At 38.2% G+C, this 27,363-nt stretch overlaps 1 protein-coding gene across 27 annotated transcripts in view; it reads left to right on the forward strand.

The window, feature by feature from the left end:
• The window catches only part of DLG2 (discs large MAGUK scaffold protein 2), a 2,208,086-nt gene that overhangs the window by 2,171,211 nt on the left and 9,512 nt on the right, over positions 1 to 27,363 (forward strand). For 16 of the 27 annotated variants that reach the window (XM_027578631.2, XM_027578636.2, XM_027578632.2 and 13 more), the window contains 5 exons: positions 6,701 to 6,800; positions 18,532 to 18,582; positions 19,562 to 19,663; positions 22,262 to 22,434; positions 24,508 to 24,617. In XM_027578631.2, the coding sequence (XP_027434432.2) occupies positions 6,701 to 6,800; positions 18,532 to 18,582; positions 19,562 to 19,663; positions 22,262 to 22,434; positions 24,508 to 24,617 (536 nt within the window). Of the gene's footprint in view, positions 1 to 6,700; positions 6,801 to 7,656; positions 7,703 to 8,291; positions 8,308 to 10,866; positions 10,909 to 18,531; positions 18,583 to 19,561; positions 19,664 to 22,261; positions 22,435 to 24,507; positions 24,618 to 27,363 lie in introns of those variants that run through there. The other 11 variants (XM_027578633.2, XM_027578637.2, XM_027578635.2 and 8 more) reach the window with 3 other exon arrangements.

Genomic DNA, 27,363 nt, shown 5'->3' on the forward strand with positions numbered 1-27,363 from the left:
TAATTTTTCTGATTATTTCTTCATGGTTAGTTTCATCTAATGCATTTTTGGCAGGAATACTACATCAATGATATTGTATACTTCTCAGTGCTTTCCATCAGGAGGCACATGGTGTCAGGTTATCCAACTGTTCAGTGATACTAAGTTTGATCACTTGTTTAAGGTGATATCTGCCAGATAACTCCACCAGAAAGGCACCTTTACTCATCTTTTTAACAATTAAATAATCTGCGAGGAGATAAATATCATGTTCCTCAATAAACTTTCAATCAGTAGTCTTAGCACCCACTGATGATTCTTGCCTGAATTGATTATTATTATGGTAGCTAAAAAATGGTGATTTTTCTGACTTTACCATTCCCTCTATAGTTGTCATTCTACTGTAACAAAGAATTTTCTCTTCTTTCTCATTTTTTATTACTTAATTTAGGTATTTTTGGTAATATGCCTGGACTCATGAATTTCTTTTTTAATTCAGTGTGTTACACTCAATTACTACCATTATTCATTTTAATATTCAAATTGTCTAGATTTGGCTGGTGTGATCCCTTTTAAACTGGCTTTGGTGTCCTTTTTTTTTTTTTTAAAGATTTTATTTATTTATTTGAGAGAGAGAGAATGAGAGATAGAAAGCACGAGAGGGAAGAGGGTCAGAGGGAGAAGCAGACTTCCTGCTGAGCAGGAAGCCTGATGTGGGACTCGATCCCGGGACTCCAGGATCATGACCTGAGCCGAAGGCAGTCGCTTAACCAACTGAGCCACCCAGGTGCCCTTTGGTGTCCTTTTGACATGCCACCATTAGTTTTAGGGTTTTTAAGCTTTGTATTGTTTTTGTGTTTATGTTTAGAACGTACTACCCAACAAAATGTTTCAGACTCACCTTATACTTTCCCTGCTGATGGAATGAGCCATTTCTTCAAAAAAACACTAGTTCCTTTTTTGTGGAAAATGGTATTTAGAAGACAAAATCTGAGCACCAGGTATGCTTTTTGCTCCTGGGGTATCAAGTACATCTAGGCTCCTTTAGTGGAGACAGAGAGGAAATAAAGTTTTTTAGAAAACCTTAAGTTTATGTTGGATGCCTTTAATTACTATTCACCATCATAAGATTCTTCCTTTCCTTCCCCATCCCACATTTGTAACTTACTCTTCTTTCACAGTGACAACCCCACTTCCCAGCAACACCCATGTGTTTACACATTTGCTCATTACTCACATACCAAATGGTTTCAGAATTCAACTAACAATAAACCTGTTAAGTTCAAGATTTCTGTATAATTCTATTTTTAGAATATATTCTGAGGGTAGTCACAGTATTATGTTCCTTTCATATTTTCTGAAGCAAAGCCAGTGTGTCAAATCATTTCAACTATAAATATTTCAATATAGCCTGACCACAATGCCATTATCACACATAAAAATTAACAATTATGGAATTAACAAATATCCTAGGTTTTTTTTCAGGCCTCAAATTGACTTATAAGTACCATAAATGCTTTTTTGTCATTTTGTTTTGTTTTACAATTTATTTAAACCAGAAGTGAAATCTATTGTAATTGGTTGATCCATCCTAGATCTCTTCTGATTTATATGTTTTCCCTCCATTCTTTTTTTGTTTTCTTTCAATTTTTATATTTAAGAAACTAGGTCATTTGTCCTACAGAGTTTGCTCCAGATTTTCCTTATACTATAATTTATCATGTTTCTGTGTCTTTATTTCTATAAACTAGTTGTTGGATGAAAGGTTTAATTATATTCAGATTCACTGGGGAGAGAAGGATTTTGTTTTGTTTCCTTTTGAAAATAGAGGTTTATAATACTACTGTGTAGTAATATTTTGTTCTCCCATCAGGAAGCATATATCATCTGATTATCTTTTTTGTGTGCGTGATGTTACCAGCTATTGGTGCTCAATGCCTAGATCCATTGATTCATTGGGATTGCAAATGGAACCCTTTTTGAATTGGACAATGTTCTAGACACACATATGTATACACACATCCATATAGACACATCCATATAGACATTTCTGGGAGCAAATTTATCTCAAGCCAACTCTTGTCTTTCCTTTAATAATCTCTTTATTTCATTCTTACTTGTTCTTGAACCTCTCTTGTTATAAAAAATCTCTTTTCTGTACAAAAATATGATATGTATAATACAAAGTGATGGCCCAAATTTATAGTAACAACTTTCCAAGGGGAATACAATTATCTTAGAGGAGGGAGGACAAGAATAAATGAAGAGGAAAGAAGCATTTATAAAAGATAAGGAGGCCACAAAAATTGTGTTATCTGGGCTCAGTACAAATTTAAATCTAAATTCTTCCCAGGGAACATTCATATCACGAAGGTGACATTTTAGAGCTAGGAAACATTTGAGATTTGAAAATTTTGAACAGGAATATGAGAAGAGAAACTGAAACATATCTCTAGTTTTAAAGTTTTCTGCATGAAAAAGACAAAAATACATCGATTCACTCATGTGTCTTTAAGAACATGTGACTCAAGTGGAAGAAGCAGCAATTTGAGTTTTTTGTTTTGTTTCCTTTCTTCATGAAACATGTATTATCTTAAACCAGTTCAGCAATGCCATTACAACTTAGAGTCATGCTGAGCAGTTTTAAGCCACTTGACCTAACAACTTAGAGATTTTTTGAGTGACAGTGATAATATGCTGACTCCTGGTATGGGTGTTCTAATGTCTGTCACAACATGAAAGGTATTCATTTAACAGAGGAACAGCAGAATCAGATAAACAAGGCATGTGTATCTGATTGATTGCAAGGGTTGGGGAGTGTGTTTTCAACTCATTCGATTCAAGTTAAAAAGTATTTGCTCCAAATAAAATTCAAAACATGCTGTGTTTGTTTCCTCCCATCCTATGGTGTAGGGGATGGGGAGAGGTTCCTTTTTATTTTTTATGACTTTATTGAGATATAATTCACATAGTATACAATTCACTCACTTAAAGTGTACAATTCAGTGTTTTTTAGTATATTCATAGGGTTATGCAACCATCACCACAATCTAATTTTAGAACATTTCATCTCCCCTAAAACTAATACCATACTCATCAGCTGTCACTTCCCACTCTCTGTATACCCTACCCCAACCCTAACCAACCACTAATCTACTTTGTCTCTATAGGTTTTTGCCTATCATGAACAGTCACCTCTTAATTGCCATTCATAGCTTGTCCCACTGAAATTCTTTTTATTTTATTTTTTTACATTATCATAAGAATAAGAATAGAATCAAGCCCTCAAAAACATGAATGGGTATCAAAAAAATTGTAGCAGGATAATCCACAAAAATATTGTGGAATACAATAACTTCTGATGGCTTAAATAACTGCCAAACAGTGAAGCTGTTCGAACGATGACAGATTATAGTATCATGAAAGTCAAATACTAATAATTTTAAATATAAATTTGAAACAGGCTTGGATTGCAGAAGCTTTTCTTGCTCATAAGAGCAGCTATATCTGCAACCAGTAATTGCACATTCAAATCCTGACTTTACCTCTCATCAACTATGTGACTCTGGACAAGTAACAGAAGATTTGTAAACTTCAGTTTCCTCATCTGTAACAGGGGAATAATGATGATACCAACCTCCTGAAGTTAGTGTGGAGATTAGCACATGTAGGGCTTTTAGAACCAAGCCTGGCACATAATAAGCGCTCAATAAATGGTTGTTGTATCACTTTTGTTCGTAAGAACTCAATGATTCAGGTCAAATTCTAAAATGGAACTCTTAGAAATGCAAACTTGCCACTTGCCACATGTGATTGGTATTTTCAAAGTCTCTATTCAAAGAAGTTTCCTGCCATGAGAGCATTAGATCGAGGTCTAAGATACAGCAGTGTAGAGAAAAAATAGCATTGATCAAGTATGATTAACAGAGCTGTAAACCAGCCTTCAGTTGCTTGAGAGCCATGTGTTCTATAAATAGTAAAAGTGCTAATTTATTATTCTCACCTAAACTCATGTAACAGATTTTCCTTTTTTAAATTAAAAAAAATTACCAGCAACAGAAAGCTTACATAATGGTATTATACATGTCTAATAAAAAGTAAAGACTAGTGTTAGAGCATTATAAACCACCTATAACCTCTTACATTTGAAATGTTTTGCTAAGACCCTAAATGTGCGACTTTTAAGTCTGTGAGTGTGAACGGAAGTTGTGATTTGGTTTTGTGTCCATCAGTGTAAAGTCGTTTAACCACCAATGACTCTATTACGTTCTCTTTCATTCCAATACAAAATGACTTTGGGTAATAAGACTAATACATTAGATAATTTTATTTTTGAGCAGTTATGTATTTTCTGTTCTTTTAAAGATGTGATGCTAAATATTATTATATCCCAATCAGATGACTCATGATACACAACATTTTCATACTTGGGAAATGTTAACACATTACAGTTCTTGCTTTGAAATGAAAAAAGAATTAATCAGACAACACATATTCATTTTCCTTTGATCCCATGAGACAAGTTAAATGATGTGGTTTGCATGTGGCCCCATTTTGGCCCTCAAACGCCTCTACACTGTCCATCTGTGTCTACATTTTAACCCCAGGCTTTCCTCCTTTGGGCATTGTTTTGTATTTGCATGAGAATTTGTAAATTTTTTTTTTTTTGCATGACAAGTCATCCATGATGTTGAAGTTAAATGTCTAACATATCTTGCAATACACATGTCATTAATTCTTACATGATTTTTTTCTTTTATTTTCAGTTACTGAAGTTTAAATATGCTTGAAAAGTAAAAGTGGCATGAAACTGGAGTGATGCAAGAATATTTAATGTTCCTTTAAGGACTTATCATTTTTTAGCTGGGAAAATTTGGGGGGCCGTTCCCAGCCTTGTCTCTGGACACAAGGCCTCAATGACAAGTTCTGACAAAACTATATTGAGCATAAGTGCTGTCAGCAGAGTCATAAATTCTGAAATAATACTTCTTTTTACCCTGAGAATATATATCTAATACTTGATGTATTACATATAAAATATGTTGCCTAATTTCAAAAATTATCAAATATTTGACTTACTGTTTTTCTTAAAGCCTTCTTAATGAGACATAAAAATTAAGCTCGACTAATTTTGGTGAAGTTCCTAGCACCCAAAAATGTAATCAATTACTGAATGACAGCACCAACATTTTAGCATTTTAATGTTTCCTAAATAAACAAGACTACCAAAATGGATATCTGATATAGGAGCACATGAGTATACGAAGAAACTAAGTTATTTACACTATTCAGTCAAGCTTCAAACCCATAAGAGCACGTCACTGAATCCCACCAATGAATAAAATATATACATCTGAACAAGTGCTTTTCCTTCCAAATAGTCACCCTGCTGGCCCTACATGTATTCCTACCAGCTGCCATTGCTAGAACTATTTTGGAATACCCCTTGTCAAATTACCTTCAGAGTCTTTGGCACATTCATTTTAATACCTACATGGTAACAAATCTTGTTCTTTGGAGAGTGACTGTCAGAGCCAGTCAAATAGGTATGGTTATCAAGCTGGTGAAACATATTTTTTAAATGATAGGTGACTATGAAATTACTAAGACTTGTAGAGCCTATAGCTTATAAAATGACTGTGAATTCATTTCCCAAAGAAGAACCCCACAAAGCATTTACAACAGCAACAGGGGGAATAAATGAAATTTCCTTAAGGAGTCTTCCGGGCAAGCATATGAATAAGTTCTAATATATGTCTTATATTACATGCATCTGTATTATTTTTAATTCGGTCTCATTTAACCTAATGAAGTGGTTTACATTTTTAAGGACAGTCCTTCTTACAGTATTTTTTATCATGTCAGAATATAAATGAGTAACCATTATTTCTCCCTTGCTCGAGGGAATATCAAGCTACTCTCTTTTAATATCAGATTTGGGTTGACAGTGTCCTAGCTGTCACCAACTAGCCCCATGATATTAGCAAGAGACTCAACCTCTCTCTGCCTCTGGTCCCCTGTTCCCAAGATGAGGGTGTGGGGCTCACGTGTCTTTAAAATCTCTTTTGAATGAATAATTATTGTATATCTATGTGTGCTACTATAAGTATCATATATCATAAATCTACACACTTCTCTGTGTGTTTTAAATTAAAGCCAAGTGGAAGTAATTCATATTCAACTTACAAAGAAATGACATCCAGGCACTGAGGTGTCTAGTATCTCTAAGAAAGTCTTCTCTACCTGATGATAATGATGATGATAAAGATGACATTTGTATAGCACGTTATGTTTATCCTGCCTCACCTGAGTCTCACATCCTAAGAGCTGCTATCATTCATTATCCTCCAGTATGCAGATGAAGAACATACTGAGGTTCAGAGAGATTCAGTTACCTGTCTAAGGTGATGGACTAGCAAGTTGTAGAGCCAGGACAGAAGCTCTGGGTCTTCTGCTTCTAATTTAAGACTCTTTTCCTCCATCATCATTTACCTGCAACCAGTCTTTTCATTAGGAGGCATTTTTTCCAAGGTGTCATCATTCAGAATTTACACTCCTCGAAAATAAAATCTGCCTTCGGAGAGGCGCTGGCACCTCTTTAGACTATCCACTTGCGTCACTACAGCTCTCTCTGCTTTTACAAACTAGTTGTTTTGTCAGCATGAGTGTGACAACAATTAGACGTCCCCTGTTTTTGCCCCATGCCTTTTCTCCTTCACAGTCATTCAATGACAAGCGTAAAAAGAGCTTCATCTTTTCACGAAAATTCCCATTCTACAAGAACAAGGAGCAGAGTGAGCAGGAAACCAGTGATCCTGAACGTAAGTAGATTCTCGAAGAGAATGTCACATGCAGCAAAAGAGAAAAAAAATTCTTCACGGGCAACACGCATGACGTAGGCTCCCCCACGCCACACGCCTAGGCAAACAAACACGGTAGGCAGGCAGGTCAGGGCTTACTACTGTGACCAGTGTTTGGCTGCAGTCTGGATCCTTCCCTTGATGTGGCTCTTCTTTGCAGAATGCATTGGAGAGGGACTTCAGGAAGCTGGGACTTTGCTTCCAGCCTTCATTTTTCTGTGACCAGGGCTGGGGCTGGTTTGCCTTTTCTGTCATACAGCTCTTGAGGGCTTGAGACAAATTCTTTTCTGAACAGAAATACTGGATTCCATTGCCATGTGTATGTTTTTGAATTCTAGCTCATTGGGAGTGACTAAATTCTCTGTATTAATTACTAGCCCTGTGTTTACACCTTCCCTCCCAGCAAATGTTAAATACTTACTGAGCAGTGAGCTTGTATTTTTGGTGGATACTAAATCTAAGAATTTGTCTTGAAACTTGGGAGTGGAGCATTGCTCTGAGTGGTACATTTCTGTGGCAACATTAACAGTGGGCACAAATGGCATTTGGTAAATCTTCCTCTTTTTCTGTAACAGTCTTCTGATTTTTTTTTTTTTTTTTTAAACTCACTATCTTTTGAGTTGCTTTACAAATCTTTGAGTCTCAGCCCAGGGAGTTTGGGGTGAAAGTTGTTTCAAAAGAAGAAAGAGTGGGATCCAGATTGCTTAGGCAACACGGTCTGTCATGGTAGTATCCATTTCAACTCCACTGACTTCTTCCTTCCTCTTCCGTGGCTGTTCTTCCTCTCTCATTGCTCTCTCTGGGGACTTCCATGCAGGACATCCCCGGATTAGGTGACGACGGTTATGGAACAAAGACTCTGAGTAAGTTCCCAGGAATGGTCACTGTAACTTTTCTTTTCTTTTCCTTTCCTTTTGAGTTTGGCTTTTGTTCCTTTTCTTGAGGGCCTTTCACTCCTAGCATGCACAAGATACGAGTTTTATGTTACCTAGCTGTGAATGCTCCTACAGAGTAATTTCAACCGTTTTGTTCTGCATGTCAGCATTTAAAAGCCAAGTGTGTCAGGCACTGTAACTTCTGTTGCAGTTCACACCTGCCCTTTCTGACCATGTGATGTGGCCAACATGGTCACGATGCCAACCACGGCATCCCTTGCTCTGCCGCCTAACACCTCCCAGAGAGCAAGAAGCCATGTTGAAAGAAAGGGTGAGCTAAATGTTCTAGAACAAGAGAGTAGAAATGTACTTTACGTCCTTTCTTCTGCCTTGATAGCCAGAAATATTTAATGACCTTGCCAACTTCCATAATTGGGTCATACTTTGCTAGTAGTAAAGGAGCTATTTTATTGTCAAAGGGAACATGCCTTCTCAAAAAATAAACATTAAGCTATTTGATCTTCCATGGATAATTCTTTGTTATTAACTATGATTGATTTTTTTCTCTGACTTGCAGTGATCCTGCTTGAAACGTTTGTATGATAAAATTTTAGATATGTATTAATATGTTTTTCTATCAGTCATTTATTAGTGGCATTACATAATCAGGTCTTTGTTTTATAGTATAGACTGCAAAATAAAGTATATTAAACCTTTAACTTTTCTAGTTATTAATGCCTTTAGTCTGTGTCTCGTTGCACTAAGCAATAAAAATTAATAATCCTGTGTTAATATACTATGCTATGATTTTTCTCTCTTTAACACTAACTCCGTTGTGTAGGCACCAATTAAATAAGAATAGTTTGTGTCTTTTGCAACTGTATCACATGCTCATTTTTTTGTTTATTTTGTTTTATTTTAATTTAACAGCTATGGGCAATATTTTTAGAAGCTGTTCATTTCATTTGTATAAAACAAAATAGCATTGAGCTGGACTTTGTTTTCAAGAGCTGTTTCTTAATCCTGTGTAATGATATGCTTCATCCCTCAGATTGTTAATTTGGACTTTTTTTTTAGATATAGATATAGAAAACAAAATTTGATCAAGAGTAACTACTGATCTTTTTAAAGATGAAAACTTTATCTTTGAGTCTCTCTATGGCATATGTCATGAAATTTTTCTTGAATTAGTGGCTGAAGTTCAAATACTGATCTCAACATTATCTGGATAGCATCAAGTACCACCAGGTTCTAGATTTTCAATGGGGGCGGGGTGTGGAGAAGCATTTTAATATATTGTGAATAAATGAATATCACTGAAAAGTAGTTGCTATTAGAATGTCAAAAATGACCTTTTAAATCCAGAATGTGCAAATGTTTGTTTTGCTTTTTTAAAAATTGAACAGATTTCAGTAGGTAAAGTTATTTGCCAGTTAATGCTATCATTAACCATCGTTTGGACTTTAGCTGGAACATATTTTCAAATTTCTCTTTACCTACAAAATGGGAAAATTCTGTGATACAATATCTTGATACTAAGAGAGATCGGTTAAGTAAAACACCACATAGATAGCATAGCTTTATTCTCAGTTATTTTAAAATTAAAAAAAATAAAAAAAAACAAGTACAACAAAAAGACCCAAAAAACCCTGTCATTGCCAATTCAAGGTACTTAAGATAATCGCGTATATGAAGATACACCTTTGTTGGGTGTGTCCCTTGACTTTTTTTCAACAACAGAAAACAAATTTGCCCTAGGTCATTCACACTTCTTTCCCTAATACCCTCTGCACTTGTAAAATGTGTGCCTAAATTAGCAACACAAAGAGAAATGACTCCTATGATTTTAGCCCATGTTTTGCTTTTCCTTAGTTTCATTCTCTAAAACTAATCCTTCCAGGATGCATTAACTCAATTGTGAGAATCCTTCCACGAGGTATACCATATCCCATCGTCACATTGTTCACTTTAAAAGTATTATAATTTATTTGTCAAATATACCTCAGTAAAGCTTTAAAAAAAAAAAGACTAATCCATCCAATTGGTGAGAATCTATAATATGAAATACATTTTAAAGTACTTTTTACTATGAGAGAGAGAATAATGTTCTATATTCTTTCCATTTTCTAAAAATGAACAAGTTGCCACTTTTTAAAAGCCCAGTTATTGGTAATGAGCTTCAGAAATCAGTCATATATTCTTCATTTAATTAACCTGATATACAAAGGACTTGATAAGTTAATGAATTTATCTTCTATAACTTAATACAGAGTACAAATGAAATGATTTTTGGAAATAAAAGCTCTAATTCTGGCATACACATCCCTGTTAGCTAAACTGTATTTTTTTTTTTTAAATTTGAAATATCACCGTACAAGCAAGTTATTCAACATGAATTAAAAGCATACTTCATGCCAGGACCTGTGCTTGGTATCAGACCATTTATTCCCTGCCTGTTTCATTCCTCCAGAACCTAATAGCTGTCCAAGGAAGAATCTTAAAATAAAATCAAGAAAATATTGAACTGATTCATAAACCATTTTTCAGCAACTCATTTCTTCCTCTAAAATTTTCTCCTCACTCACTGAAGCAGCAAAAATTCTCAACAGTCCCTTTTCATCCTGAGAATTTGTTTAAGAAGTATTTACATAGAAATAAATTTCATGGGGTCCCAAGGACCACCTGGCAATCTGAAATACAATATTCCTGCAAAATGCCTAAAGGCTAACACAGAGAAACAAAAAGCTTGTAAGCAAACGGTGCCTACACACCAGAAGCTTCTGAACTTAAGAGTCAGGAAACATCCAGCTGAGTCACATGAAACTGGAAAATTAGGGCCATGGGAACGGGGCAAAGTATGCGTAAAAAGAAAAGTGCTTAGGTTGACATTCTATATTTTTTTGTAATTAAAGGTACTTTGCTGTTTGCTAAAAAGAAGACCCAGCAATCAAGTAGTAGCTTCCTATAACTCGTGGAGATAAAGTTTTCATCTTTTGTATCTTATCTGAGTTTTCTTAATGCCACCTCTTCTGCAGCCTTTCCCCATGCCTCCCGCTTACACTTGTAGTAGCCTTGCATGAGTGTTATTCTTTCACGTTCTGGCTGCTCTCCAGTGCTTGGAATTTCTTTAATTTGCTGTGCTGTTCTTGCAGAACATGTCTCCTCTAATGCCAGCGATAGCGAAAGTAGCTACCGTAAGTTACTGCTTTGGTTTGTGGTTCTTTTCTTTGCAATTGCTCCATTGCCTGTGCTGGTCATTTCCAATTTTTGCTCTTGTTGTGTTTCAATTGCTGCCCTTTATCATCCTCATCCAAAGCAAATGGCTTGACGTGAAATTGTCACGTGATGTGGAAGGATACAAAAACACTAGGGTCGTCTGTGGGCTCCTCTGTGATGGTGCAAGCAATAGCGGGCTTGCTGAAAACCAGAAACAGTTCCAACCTCAGTTGGCTGTGGCCTGATGGGGCAGTTCTCCCAGAGAAGGTGGGGGGAAAGTTCAGCCTGGCGGACTTGGACATTCAGCCCCCTAAAATAATTAAAACTCCCTGCAGGGTGGTTGAAAAGTCATCATGGTTTTATTTTCCTTCTCATTTTGCCTTTTTCTTTCTGTTGCCAGCTTCCCTCTCCAAGAGAAATCTTGCAAAATTACAGTGTTCCTTTTAAATTGAATGTGAACTCTTTTATCTCTTCTCTCCTTGATTAATATTCGAAAGCAGATGCTATGATATATCTAACTTTATATTTCTGATGGTTGGGAAGTGATGAAAAAGTTTCATCCTCTAATGGTGAAGGAACTTTTTTTTTAAAGTGAACAAATCTTGGATCAAAAAGCTTAACTTTCTGAAAAGGTAGGTAACTAAAAATTATTCCTGGTCTTTGTCTTTGTTTGGTCACCTCAAGCCATTTGCTTAGTGTATAAAAATATTCACCAAACACCAAGCACATCCCTTTGATGCATTCTTGTGGTTTCTCACCACCTACTTCCTGGGTTTTGGTGACTACCATAGGTACACATTACCACGGGGATTCTTACAACTTCTATAATATTTTTTGTCCTCCTTAGTGAAATGGGTCACTCAAAAAGTGATTCCTGAGGATATTAGAAAAGTGCAGGCCCAATACGATTGATTGACCCACAGCCACCATGACAGAAACTGGTTTGGGGTTTTTAACCCCCCTTGAATAACGTATTAATTAAAAACTAAAAGAGTTTCTGTTTTTGTTCTTCCATTACAGCATGGTAGTTTATAACACCATGCTTTTTTTGTGGTGGAGTGCCAAAAGGTATTCTTGGAATATGACAAATTCAATGTGGATTTTGAGAAAGGCTCCATAGAATCAGATTGGTAGCAAATAGAAAAAAGCACGAAAGAAGAAAGGCGCCAGATGGAGGTAGGGGCCAGAGGAGGAAGATGAAACATAGTGCAGAATGAAATGGGGAAAAAAAGAAATGTGATGAGATTCCCTCCATCAATCAAATAATATGAAAACCACCTAATTTTCTTCCTCAACAGAATGACAAGTCTTCTTGGTGACAGGAATCAAAGGGTTTTTGTTCTCAACATGATCCTTCACATTTTTGCATTCTTCCCACTCTTATAATTTTATGATTATCCCAGCTTGGCAAAACACTTGCCTCCCCCTTCCCTTCCTTTAACTTTAAAACAGACACCAGGCCAAGAAGAAGTGACCAAAGATTGCCTTCCTGACACGTGAGGTACCCTCAATTTAGTATAAGGAAAAATAGAACTTGTTTGTTGGGTTTCATGGGACCAATGGCCCTAGTTTCTTTGATATTCAGCCTTAAGTATTGTGCTTCTATCCTGCAGACACAAGTATAGAGAGGAGAAACATCATACCGTGTTCTTTCAGTTCTTTTTATGGAAAGTATATACAAGAACCCCCTTTTCCTTTGGAAATCCTTTTTAGAGGCCCCTCTTTTCTCTTTCATGGGTAGGAATGTTCTTCCCAGAATCATTAAGTTAGAAAAACTGGGCCAAGGCTTTCAGCAGCTTACAGGGGTTTTGGTAGTGATGCTCTAAGATGACATCAATAATTCTTCATTATTAAATGGTAGGTGCACATGAATACTTACTGAGTGAGTAAAAGAAACACTTGCCAGCAGCTTGAATTATCTATGAGAAGAGAGGAAAATTGGAACTGGACTCCATGATATTACAAGAGCGAATGTGGAGTCCAGTGATCAGCCTTGGTTGGGATCTCATCTGAGGTTACCAATCAGCCACTCAGATTGCTTTCTTTACAAATGAATGAAAGTGAAAACAGCCTTTGTCATAGCTTAGAGGGAAAAAATGGTATTTCTTTCCCCAGGATGGAAATAAGAGGAATTATAGAGGAATATTTCTTTATTCATTCAGCATGCACCATGTATCATGCTCTCTTCAAAGGCACCATGAGACCCAGTATGAATATCAACCAACTCTAGAACTCAGCACACACACAGTGGGGAGAGATATCAACAAACAACAACACCAACAAAAATGCACAACATGCAGCAGTTTCTAAGGTAGAAGTCTGGTTCAAGGATAGTAGAGGCTTCCAAGATGATTTCAGAGAAGAAGTGCCCTTTGAGCTGAGCTGTGGAAACATGAGGTGCGTGCCAGCTATAGGTAGGTTGAGGAAGAAACTTTCCAGGCAGGGCAGTGGCATGAAAAAAGACCCAGAGACTTGGAACAGATGTGGTTTCCAGAAAATTACCATTTTGAAATCAACACAGGCTGCATTTTTCTGTTGAATTCCTGGGTTTTGCTGTAATTATGACAAACTTTCATATTTTGTGACGAGCAGTATAAACAAAGACTAAAAAGCCCCTTTCCCACTGACGTCCAGGTGTTATTTTTCACTCTTAGAACCATTCCATGGCCACTCTGGGACACAGTGCTTTAAAAAATGGTCAGTGGTTAGAAACAAAGCCCCAGACCACTATGTCTCGTAGCTCCAGAAGGACAATTCACACTGCATCCTGGAATTACGTATTGTGACCACCTTAACTGAAAGCCTCATACGTTTCCTGAGATATGCACACATACTTACACAAACCTCAATTTCTAATAAACAGCCCAGACCTTTCCTGCACCATCTCAATATTATAAAATAGAACTTTTCAAAGTCCAACTATATCGAGCACTAGCTAAAATGCAGTTAATTACAGTGCACATTGTATAATTATGCAAAATACCCCCTCAAAACTATCTTAATTATGGACTAATTCCAGATTTCTCTCTGTCAACAAAGTCGTACAGTACAGGCTTGTGTTTGTGGTTGTTTTTATATCTTAGCTTTCAGATGTCCTTGTATTAGGACACAGTAATAGACAATATAGGTATAATGAAGACTGCAGACCTCTGCAGCTGAGACCTGCCTTCCTCAAAGCTCACAAAGTTCTTTATATCATGATGGGTACTGGGGAACTGATGATTATCTTTCTAACCTATTGGTGTTCATCGGTTAAGTAAGAGTTTCAAAACACAGACCTTGAAGGAACGATCTGAGTGGAATTGAGTGCTGATAAGAGGAGACCCAAAACTTTTCCATTGGAATTTGTCCAAGTAATGCCCATATTCTTCTCCTTTCTCTGCTGTGTTAAAGTGTGGCCCTTGTATTTTCTCTAGTTCTTTAGCCTTTACAAAGCAATTTTTCATTATCCATTTTCTTATTTGATTTCTGCAACAAAACTATGAGATATATCTCATGTTAACACTCAGTTTTACAGATGAGGAAGCTAAAGCTTGTTTAAGGTGCTGAGATCACAATATGGTGGCACTCTGGAAGACCAGTCGAGATATTTTGCTTCTGAATTCCTTACGTTGTCACTCTTCCCGACAGTCTGTAATACCAGCCTCCTCATGTTTTATCCTGTACATTTCAACTATTCCATACCACCTATCAATACAAGCAGAAACCTTTATATAACATTAACTGTGTGCTAAGCCCAGTTTTAAGAGTTCTATGTACATTAACTGATTTAATCTTCTGAACATCCTATGGAGACACTGAAACACTAATTTACTATGTGACCTTGAAGAAATCACTCATCGTCTTTGAACCTCAGTCTTCTCCTATGTCTATTGAGTAGCTTGAGTTAGAGCACAGATGGCAAGCAGATTTGAACCAAGATCCCAGCTCTGACCGATGGGTAATAGCTGCCAGAAGAATTGTACTGAAAAGTACCGAGGCCAGGTTGAGGCCCAGTGGTAATGTGGGCAGTGATCAATCTGTGGTGTCCACCAAGGGCGTGGAATGGGGGAGTGACACCACGTGCCACATACTCGCTGTCTATGAACCCCATGAGTTCCAAGCCCTTTCTTAGAGCTAACATTCTATGCCTCTAAGAACCTAATTTCTTCTTAAAAATCATCCAATGCAGGCACGAAACACTACATTTAGGACATTAAATGTACTGCCATTGGGCTTCCCTTCCCTCCCCTGTCTTTTCTAGTTTCCAAAAATTCCTAAAGAACACCAAGTTGCTTTTCTCTATCATCTGGACATAGGAGGGTCTTCCTCTGAATCCCTCCTATTGTGACTTGCTTCCAGTTCAGACACAGAGGGTCCAGTGGAGACTGTTGGCAGACGCCTCCTCTAACTCTCCCACAGCTGCCGCTGTCTGCACCCAGCACTGCTGCTCTCCCACTTCCAGCCATGCACTTGCCAAAACAAGACCAAGTAATAGTTTGTAACTTTTTGTCAGCTGTTATTTCTAAGTGCCAACACCTCCTGAGAAAAAATAGAAAAACTACTAAGGATGACTCTTGTATAGAGATGACACAGCAGCATTTAAAAAAAAAATAAAACCAGTTGGTGTTTACAGATGGAGCCCCTTCCAGCCACCCAGTGACTCTGCCTTGGGTTCAGCTCCACTCTCTGCCACCCATTCTTTGTTCATTGGTAAGGTCTGCCCCTACATCCCAGCCCCATCAGAAAATTCTCCATCTCTTGCCGACTCTTCAATGAGGAGTCAAAAAAGATGTGGTTTTAAATCTTGACTCCACTACTTCCTGACTGAGAAAACAAGCCCCATTAACACCTCTGAGCCTCAGCTCCTTCATATATAAAGTGGGGTCATCAGAGCACTTACCTCAACAGAAATAACTGTGAAAAACAGAAAATAATGGATGTGAAAGCCCTTTATGGCCGTACAGAATTATCTTTCCTTCATTGCTGTGGCTTTTTCCCCCCCTCCTCCTCTTAGTCTCCTTCACATTACCCATAGGGCTTTTCATTCCCGAACATGAAAGGAAAAATGGGTTTAAGGTGCTGAGATCACAGCTACGACATAATCCCATCCACCCCAGCTCCCCTGCAGGTCAGGTACTCCTAATGCAGTACCTGACTGTCACAGGGTCTTTAGAAGTGGGATGGGCCTTGACATAAGGATGCTGCCACTGCGATCTGCCAGTCTTCCTGCTCTGAACAAGAACCAGTGCCCTTTGTAAGTTAGAAAGTAAACCCAAAAGCAACGGATAAACAAAAGAACTACAGAACTCTCCAACAAAGTTAACCAAAGCTGTGTTGCTTTGTCCTAGTTTTCTGAATCACAAACGAAACCTACTGTCACCGAATATCTTATTTAAGGTCTGCCTTAGAATATCCCATCAGAATGATTTGTAAGGACATTGGAAAAAGATTCCTATGGGAACATGACGTGTTATATTTATTTAGAGAAAACCACACTTCCCAAAGTGAAAGCATACAGACAGAAACACAAAGGAAAACCTATCTTTGGCCTCATTACTCATCCCATTTCCTACCACTAAAATCAGAATGCAAATTCATTGACATTTTTCTCTATGTTGAGCACTGGAGACGACATGGTAAATGAAAGCCAGTCCTCGCCTTTATGGAATCCCCAGTCTAGTAGAGAGGCATAAGTATCTCCTGATGTTTAAAAGCTTTGTTATCCTGTGCTCAGGATGCTCCTTTCACATATTAGTCAGTCCATAAAGATTTCCCTGTGAAGTTACAAACACTACAGTACTAGTCGGCCATGTTTCTAGCCCTAAAGCTATACTTTGTCCCCAGCCATTTTTACGCTTACCTTCTGAGTTCCTATGACCTCTACCTTATCTCAGGCTTTAGATAACTGTGGATCTTAGCACTCAATCACCTTCATTATTTTTTGGCCTAGACTCTGCAAATTTCAGCTGTTTAGTTTATTAAAGGGAATCATATTTTCCCAAATTAAAAAAAAAAAATTGTGACTCTGACTCCTCAAATACCAAACCCCAGATGTAGAAAAGTCCCTGAACATTCTTGGAGCAGCCATGAGTAGACGTCACTGAGAAGGAACCTCAAGGCTCATTCTCCATGCCATGATGAAGTAGCCTAGCCTAGCTGTGCCATTCTCAGAGTAAGCCTGCATAAGGGTGAGGAGAGAGGATAAACTCTGCTTAATACTCCACTTGGGGCCATTTCTCACACTTGAAAAAAGTAAGACACTCTCACCCTACCCCATCCCAGCTACCTGGGTCCAGGGAAGACATCTGTACTTCACAGCTTTATCCATATATTGCCTAATTTCCCCAAATTAGTTGTCATTATCAAAACTGTCTGTATTATTAACTCCTTTTATGAAATTAACTCGCCTTTCCTGGTGCTGTCTGCTAAAGGAGGAGCACATTGGCAGATGGAATGTGTTTCAAGGGGGATGAGCAGATAAAGCAACCAGTTGTGTTGCCCTTTGGTTTCAGGAAACACTACCTCCCATAACATTCCTCTATAGAACAGCATACAGGAAGTCCTTTCCAATATCCCTAAACTGTTTCCCTATCAAAACACAGTCAGGCCTGGGCCTGATGCAAAGAAAAGAGTAGATCCGGGCACCTGGGTGGCTCAGTTGGTTGAGCGACTGCCTTCAGCTCAGGTCATGATCCTGGAGTCCTGGGATCGAGTCCCGCATCGGGCTCCCTGCTCAGCGGGGAGTCTGCTTCTCCCTCTGACCCTCTTCCCTCTTGTGCTCTCTATCTCTCATTCTTTCTCTCTCAAATAAATAAATAAATAAAATCTTTAAAAAAAAAAAAAAGAAAAGAGTAGATCCTCTGGGGTCACAGCTGAATCAGGCTAATCTCATGCCCAGTTCATTAACTTGACTCGAGGCCTCCTGTGAATCAGAAGGCTTGTAGTAAATGTCATTGGAGGCACTGACACTTTTGCTACATTGTCTTCCTCAGTTCTCTTTCCAAAGTTGGAAGGCTAGATTTAGTAGCAATTCTGATCAGTGATTTAGGGTCCTCCTCAAATTTTTTATCTTCTTGAACTGACCCAGCATTTTCCTGATGAATTAACAGTAGAATAAAATCTCAAGTGTCCTGTGGTATATGCTGATGAAGTTTTTGTAACGTAAATGAACCCAGCAGACACTTGCTTTTGGACAATGTGCTGCTTTGGGAAATAAAATAGAAGATGAGATAAAAGGTCCAGAAATTCTGAATGATGTGGCAGCAAACTATTGGATGGGCCCTCTCCTTGAACTGAATGGTTTCATTTTAAGTGTAAGTAACAGGGGCTCCACTTCTCAGTGTCAGAGAGAAGGCAGTCTCATAGGTCACTGCCCTGATGAATTGCAGGTAGCTGGTCTCTCTCATGACTTAAGTTATAACCATTGAGAACATGATACTATCTTAGTGCTGGAGTTTTATGAGGATGGAGGGATTTTTGGAAAGATTCAAGGAAAGAGCAAGGAAAATGAACCCTGAACTGTGTCTGCTTCCTGTGTTTCAGAGCAGGGCTTGTAGCTGGGATCTGTGGGGTATGACTGGTTGTTAGTTCACTGTAATTTTCTTTTCTTCTCTTCTCAGGAGGGCAAGAAGACTTCATTCTTTCTTATGAGCCTGTCACAAGGCAGGAAAGTAAGTTTCCCAGCATGCTCTGGTTCCTGATTTCCAGGCCATATCGGGTGACACCATTAGAGGAGCCAAAGAATGAAGGACTAAGGAGGATAAACTCTGCTTAATACTCCATTGTCCCCAGACCAGACCTTGCTCTCTCTTTGGCACAAACAACTTCCCTGCTAAGCATGGGCAGGGGCGGCTCCCAGGAGGATGGGGCAGCCCTCCAGATGAGTGGTCCTGAGTGGAAGGAGCTCAGTCGAATCACTACAGAGCCCCACCTACAGGACAAATGGATAAAAATCTCCTGGGAGACTGATGTCAGCTGAGTATTGAGAAAGGCTTTCTATCAGACCTGTCCTAAGATACAAGTCATCCTCTGGGCTGCTCCATTTCTTTTTCTAGGAGGCATTTATACAGAGGCTAATGGCTATTGACAAGGATATTGCAGAACGATTCAAGCATCAGAGGAGGAGTTATACCAAATGGACTTTAGAGTTCCTTCTACCCTCATGTTACAAAGGAATTGGGAAAACCCCAGCAGAGAATAGAGAGTATTCTGAGCTGAGGAAAAGAAATTATAAAAAAACATAAGGTGTCATTATACTAACAATTACTTCTTAAAGTCATTATCTAAACAATGGCCAGACAGCTGCTTTGGAATCTTTTTTCTCCCACTCAATTGACGAAATTCCTTAGTTGTTTTGACATTGTGTAGGCATAAACTAAGAGCAAGCAAAACCCCTCCAAACGTTTTTCATTGACAGACACTGCAGTTGCTTTTCCCTATTGGAAAATTCCAGAAAGTAGGCACAGCCAACATACCTAGTGTTAAAACACCAATTTCTCCTGCCAGGCTTTGTGGGCACCTTAGCCAATGAAGTAATGCCCTCAGCAGTTCTGTTTGGTGATTTCACCTTAAGACTCACCTGTGCAGAGCAGTTGTGCCGTCCTGTTCATGTCTTTCCCCTCATTTGCATCTCCCCTTCCCTCTCTGCAGTAAACTATACCCGGCCAGTGATTATCCTGGGCCCCATGAAGGATCGGATCAATGACGACTTGATATCTGAATTCCCTGACAAATTTGGCTCCTGTGTGCCTCGTAAGTATCGTTTCTCTTTTTCCTGGAAGAAAGGCTCCCCCTCTTTTGAGATGATAAAGTGTAATTCTGTTCCTCAGTGGTGTCTTCAGTGATTTGGATACTATCAGTTACCTATTATCTGAACATCTTTTTTTTAATCTGAAAGCATCTCAATTTTCTCTGCTCAACACTTCTCATCTGTGCTGCTGTGTATTGTTCTCTATTTAGTGAGTATAATACATCCTCCAAACTGACTGTGATCCCGCAGAAGGCAGGATGAATCCTGTCATCCTGTAACTCCCATAGCCTTTAAAATAGCACAGAATTATTGATAGGCATCAGTATGTTCTTATAAATGGATTGAAATGCCACTGAAGCATCTCTTCCCATAGAATAAGAGAGATCAGACACAAAGCCACGTATTAAAATAATCTCAGGATGATTTAGGGCCATGTGTCAATCCCAAAACAAAACAACCTTCTCCATGGGTGATAACAGTGCCAGGATATGAGAGGGTGAAGACAAGAAGACATGTAAAATTTTCATCTACCCTCTAGGCCATCCCAGATTGTAATCTGCTTTCTTGTCCTGAGGGAGGATCATTGGGTCTCCTGGTCCCACTGAGTATAGTCCCATCAGAGTCTATCTGCTCTGTGTCCCATGCATACTACACCTTCCCATTCACCCCTACTCCCACGGCATCACATAAATGTTTCTGTGTGAGTGTGTGTGTGTGTTTATACAGACCCCCCACACACACACAGGGAATTTCAGTTTATTAGATAATTGAACTCTTAAATCTATCCCAACAAATATTTCTTTCTCACTGTACATTTTTGAAGCTTTATGCTTTGAAGTGTCTCTTATATTTCAGCATTGCAGATGTCACCCAGAATACCTAAGAGCAACAGTCGAGTGTGTGCAAGTGCAGAGACAGAGGGGAGCTAGAGTGATTGCTGTATCTCATGAAACTATTCCCAGCAAGAACTCTGGGAACAGATCCTGCCAAACAGCCTATCTTGAGAAAGACTCCAGACAGAAATGATCAAGTCAAACCCTACTCCATTTCATAGCAGCCTCCCGTGCGTCCCTCCAATTTGGAAAGAAAAAACCCAGACAGTCCTTAATGACCACTCCCACTTTCCCCTCCACCTTGCACGCTTTCTTTTGTTTTAATTAATAGCACTATTTTATGATACTCAATATAGGTTCATTGTACAAAACCTGGAAAATGCTAAAAAGAAATTTAAGCGAGGAAATTAAAAATATACAGACTTTCAGAGTATCCAGAGATAACATCATTGTTAATATTTTCAGAGTTTCACCTCTTTCTCCTCTGACTGGGTACATATTGGATATATACAATTTTTTTGGCTTAACATTATTTAAAATTTTATGTAAATATTTTAAATGATTATTACATCATAATCATTCCTCATTTATGGGTATTTTGGGTTGTCTCTCCTTTTCACTCTTATGAATCATAATTAAAATATAATTATGTGATAATTATTTATAATTTATAAATTAATATAATGAATATCTTTAAGATAAAACTTTATCTGAAGCTTTGATAATTTTTTAAGATAGATTCCTAGGAAGAAAATATCTGAGTCAAAGACTGGAAATATTTTAAAATCTTTTATTTATATTGATAGGATTGTTTTCCCTTCTCTTCTTACTAAGAACTTCAATCACCTCTAACCATGGTTAGAATTGATGACTTTTAGTCCCACCTAAACTGTGATGATCTCATTTCACATCTTTCAAATCCCTGAATATATTTTTACTGTTTGTCCTTTTTTTCCTCCTGCTTATGACATATTTTCTTGCTTTTTTGTTTGTCCCATAATCTTTTATTGTGTACTGGACATTGTGACACTATGTTATTGAGAGTCTGGATTTGGTTATCTTTCTTTATAGAATATTATGTTTTTATTCTGGCTGATAATAATTTACTGGCAAATCAGTTTCTTCAGTTCTGACCTGGTTTTACACTTTGTGAAGGTGGGTCTAGAATAAATCTAGAGTAACCTTCTAAATTGTAGACTTTCCACTGAGTCAGTTAAGCATCTGACTCCTGAATTTTGGCTCAGGTCATCATCTCAGAGTTGTGAGTTCCAGCCCCACATTGGGCTCCTTGCTGGGCATGGAACCTGCCCCTTCCCCTGCCTCCCTCTCTAAAAAAAAAATTAATTAATTAATTAATTAATTAATTAAATTAAATCATGTTAAATCGTAGCCTTTCCATGTTCTCAACCAAATACCCAGTTCTGACTGAACTCTAGTGTCTCCTAGCACTAAATAACCTCTAGACCCTCCACTTGAAAATGGAAGTGGAATGAATGTAGAGGTCCCCTCATGTGTTTCTCCAGTCTCAAGGTCACAGCCCTGGGCTGCCTGTCATCTGATGCCTGACAATGGCTGTTCCATACACTTTGTCTAGTTTTGTAGTTGCGTACAGTGGGAGGCTAACAGGTAACAGGTACCTGTTACTATGTCATGGTCCTCAATATTACATATTTTTGTATATCTATGTTGAGGGTGTGGGGAAGAAAATAGGTGTAAAGGCTGTTTATGAATATAAATTACCTTTTTTATTATTTTTCTTTTATAAAGATACTACGAGGCCAAAGCGTGACTATGAGGTGGATGGCAGAGACTATCACTTTGTCATTTCCAGAGAACAAATGGAGAAAGATATCCAAGAGCACAAGTTTATAGAAGCTGGCCAGTACAATGACAACTTATACGGAACCAGTGTGCAGTCTGTGAGATTCGTGGCAGAAAGGGTATGTCCCCCAATCATCTTATACCGCCCCTAAAGAAGGTTCCAGGTGGCAAACTGCATTTTTGGTCATTACTCTTTCCTGATTGCAGTTGTAAACTTTTATTAAATATTCCTTTTAAGTCCTTTAAGCAGAGAATGACTTTAGAGCAAGGTCATTAATCTTTGTTCTAATCTCAATAAGGTATGCTGGCTGACTCATGGGGAGGAGGGGGTTATAAACCTAAAGGCAATTAACAGCTTGAAGTTTATGGAGATTGACTTTGTCCTTGACTCACTTATCTTTGGCCCCAGTAAACAACACTGAATTTATTAAGGAAGCTTTATTACTCTAGGTTGTTTAAATCAGGGTCCTCAATTCTTTTTGTTTGCAAGAGTTACATTTTATCTCCCTGAAAACCTGGGACACTCATAGTGAAGGGGTAGATAGATGAAGAGGGCTAAGGCCTAGCCTAGAGCTGGCAGAAATTCCAACTTAGAAGAGGTGTGAATACTGCCATTTCCTTCCCATTGATAATTTCAAGGACATGGAAAAGAAGAGAATGTTCAAGAGAGAACAGGATAGGAAGGAACTTGAGTGTGGCTCTAAGATCTGCCTATAGAGAGATCCTAATCTCCTGTCAACACGGAGGACCAATTTCATGAGAGAAAAGAAAAGAGTTAAAAACCAATCCCATTTGTTTTTTAATTAATATTTGTTAGGTTGATTTGTTGTGATTTTACATAGCCTTTTGATGTACTGGTAAAAAATAAACAAGAAATTTTAATGTCTATCTGAGAATACAGTAAGCTGCATCTCTTCCTTTCTTTCAAAAGTTAGGTTCTTTGAGCCAAATCACGTGTTTCTAATCAGTTTCCTGGATGATTGCATCTATGCTCCTCTTTGAACATGTAAATATAACCTTTGTTAACTTGAAATGTTCTGGCCAGTGAATAATCAAACGGCATTTAAACATTTTGTTTAGCTGTTGCATTTCACAGAGAGCAAACTTGGAATTTATTGCTTAAGTGATATAGGGTTTGAACCATCTTATTATGTTTCTCCTCTAAGAGCCCAAGTATTCACTACAGTCTCTAAGTTTTCATGCAGGTATTATAGAAAATTTGTAATCCCCTATTATTGATTTAGCACTGTTCCTATCTGTACAAAATGCTTTTTCTCTTCTTTTCTAAAGTTCTTCTGGCCTCAGGGTAATGAGGCCATTTCTCTCTGGGAGTTAGAATATGATGTTTGCCAAATGTATCTACTTTTCCCGAAATACTTTATAAAGCAACTCCTTGCTCTGAGCACTCATTGCAGTGGAAGCCCAGTTAAATGAGGTGTGCTGTATGTAATAGAGTTTTCATGTAACAAACAAGAAATTTAAAGACATAATATTGAAGGTAACTCTTTTGTGTCTGTCCTTAGCTATACTGGACTGAGCATATCCAGGGCAGGATACATATAAGCACTCAGCAAGTATTTATGGAATTGTTCCAAGTTCACATGATTACCATTACTCCAGACTTAACATTGGTCAGGGTGAGACAATGAAGTAGCTACTTATTCCAACCAACACTTCTGTCAGTGCTCAAGACTTGGGTTTGAGTTCTTCTAGCACTGAGACTTTGAGCAAGTTACTTATTGTTTCTAAGCCTTAGTCTTATCTTCCGTAAAATGTGGCTGGTAATACCTACCTTGTAGATTTGGAGATTTCTTGTTGACAGTTATCTTCAGAGATGGTTTATGAGCTTCATGAGTGTGGACCCAATCATATTACATAAGGCTACACGTCTTCTTTTGCAAAACATCAGATATTTAAGAAAATTAAGCTGAGGTAACACATGTAAAATCTCTATTGCCGTGGCAGGCACTTAGTAAGGGAGTAATAAAGATGAGTTATCAAAAGCAATCAGTGATGACCCTGAATATCAACTTTTATTTATGCTTTGCAGTGATCCTTTTTCAACCATGAGAAATTCAGTATCCCTTACCTTCCTTGAAAACATACTTACTTTTTGGTTTGTCTGTTTGTTTTGGTTGGATTATGATCATTCTTTCTGGATTAACTCCATATTTTTCTTCTCTTCCTACCAGGGCAAACACTGTATACTTGACGTGTCAGGAAATGCTATCAAGCGGTTACAAGTTGCCCAGCTCTATCCGATTGCCATCTTCATTAAGCCCAAATCTCTGGAACCTCTGATGTAAGTGGAGGGCACGGGAGGCTGTCACCCGCCGCCTATTCCATGTGACACAGCAAATTGCTGGCAGCTCTTGGTCCTAAGTGCTTAGAAGTCAGAAGTGCCATTGTTGATTTTTTAAAGCATTTCCTTTTTGAAAAAAAAAAACATGAAAGTGTTTTTGAACCACTAGAGACATATTATCAGTAATTCCCTAACATGTCTTCACTAATGTTTCTTGATTTTTATGTTCATTTCACAAGTTGTTTTGTGTGTGTGTACGTGTGTGTGTGTGTGTGTGTGTGTGTATGTGTGTGATTTGTTTTGTTGTTTTGAAGGTAGGTTGGTTTGGTTTGATTTTCAAATGATAGGAAGCAATCATCTTTGCTTATCTCTTTCTCCTGAAAACAGTTCCATTAGTAAATCTTTTTAAATGCGTAGGTTTTTATAGCGGGAGCAGACAATATTTTAGACTCTTTCTATTGACATTTCATTTAGTTCTAGCATAGAATTCTTCTGTTCCTTAATGAAAACCTCTTGTATGTAGACCACTAACCTTAAAAGGGAGTTTTCTTAGTGACATGGCAGTAACACATCTATAGCTTAAACCAACAGCTCCATACCAGTGCACGTTTATGAATAAGGCAAAAATGTATAACTCGGATTTTTTGTGATTCTTTTTATTTTTCAGAGGACTGGCAAAATAGCTTCCTTAAAAATCACTAAACAAATTGGGCAAAGATTCACAACTAGACCATAAAGTAACATATTTTCAGTGGCAATTTGATAGAAATTGTTGCACTGCTTTCTAGACAATTCCCATACAAACGTGAGGCTGCCATAGTAGTCAAAAGGCAGTGACTTGAAAATCGGTCAGGCTAGATTTGGTTTTTCCCTTTGTCTCTGACCAGTTTTGTCACCTCAGGCAAGTTGCTTGACCTCCTTAAGATTTAGTTCCTCTCCTCTCAACTAGGCACATTAATAATACATACCTCACAGCTGGTATAAAGGTTAAACATGATCATGAATACAAAGCTCCCCATATGGTCTTTAGCATATAGTAAGTACTCAATAAACAGTAGCCACTATAACTATAAAAAATTTCAAGTTACTTCCCTGTAAAAGGAATAAAACTATTTTATCATCACAAAACACATAAACTACCTTTTCCATGAGGTCACAAGAGATAATGCCAATGTGTCTGTTGGCAAGAGCTTTGCTCAAATGTGCCTCCATTTGGCCCTCGAGGTCTTAGAGCGCTTGACAGGGTTCAGAAGTGAGCCACAGAGTACTGGAGAACAGTGCGCATGGAAAAACCAAAGAGAAAGAAATTACTTAATCCCAGAGGTGAAACAATTACTTGCAGAAGGTATCAGCCAACTGTTCCATGTCTTGTCTAGGAGTGAAGAAACAGAGCAAGCTGCAGCAGCTGGAATTGCAACCTAAGAGAATTAAGTTAAATACACAGTCAGTCTCTGGGGAAATTGCCAGAGAGGTGCCTTAAAAGCAGAATACATTCACATAAATAAAAGATGGACAACAGTTCTTACCAAGGTGAAAAAATAAAATCAGGAGGTCACTGACAGCACCTTCTGCCCTGAGAATTTAGGTGTTAAATTATAATGTCAAGAGCTTTGCCCAGAGTTGGCACATGGAAAAAATGTGTGTTGATGATAAAATACTGGTTCTTGATAGTGTTATTCCTGGTAGCATGCTTGAAATCTCTCCTCATCTAGAATACAGTGTTGGGTAGTGCACAGAGTAAATTAAGCAACCATAAATTTCATTATGTAAAAGTGATTTATAATCTGTAAAGAGCCTCATAAATATTATTAGCAATGCTAACATGAAAAAGAAGAACAGAAAAATGGCCCTCACCTCCTGGGAACAGCATCTTAAAGGCCTGTTTCAGAAATAGAAGAATAAGTTTTCACATCATAAATACGCGGGGGGATAAATGGCTTCCCAGGGAAGTGAGGCCTGAGGGAGACAGCAGTTGCCCATGTGCTTCAGTGTGATAGTGGGAGATATTCCCATCTGGTGCTCCATAGGAGAAGTTCTCCTTCCTTCCACAACTACGAGATGACTTATTTAGTTTTGCCTCGGGGCACTGTCACAGCCACTTATCACCAAGGAAAATTAAACATTCCGACGGCTGGATCCCACAACGAGGACTGTGAACCTGACATAATTTGCTGCAGCCATATTCATGAGTCTCGAGTGCCGTGATGGTGACATTCAGACTAATGGGATCTTATTATTAAACGCTGGATGTTTACTTTCCAGTTCCCTCTTTGCCAAGGGTTTTACTTCAGGACCAAAGCTGGCATGATCTGCCCACTCCCCGGGGAGGAGTGAATGCTAGGTCAACTGGAACAAAAGCATGGCCACTGTCACATTTGGGCCTTGATACAGCATCACACACAGTATTTCTCAAGTGCATCATCCACATCAAACCATAGAGCTTATTAGCACATACATAACTGACTCTTCAGAGGAGCATAAAATCAAGGCTGTGGAGGAAAGGGGTGTTCTTTTTATAGAGTGCCACTGCATGACCCCTGTTCCTCACCCCAACCCCATGGCATTGGGAAACTTTCCCGTGTCTCTTTACCTTGCCAACCCCAATCTGCTTTTACCTTCTTGCTCCCGCGGTGGCCCATGTTTTCTTTTGTCTTCAACTGTATCATAATTATGTTGATTTGTCTAGTCCTCCATTCATTCATTCACTTAGTCATTTAACAAAGAAGTCTTGAGCCAGGCTCCATGA

The sequence above is a fragment of the Zalophus californianus genome, chromosome 11 (assembly GCF_009762305.2).
Source record: "Zalophus californianus isolate mZalCal1 chromosome 11, mZalCal1.pri.v2, whole genome shotgun sequence".
Lineage (NCBI taxonomy): Eukaryota > Metazoa > Chordata > Mammalia > Carnivora > Otariidae > Zalophus > Zalophus californianus.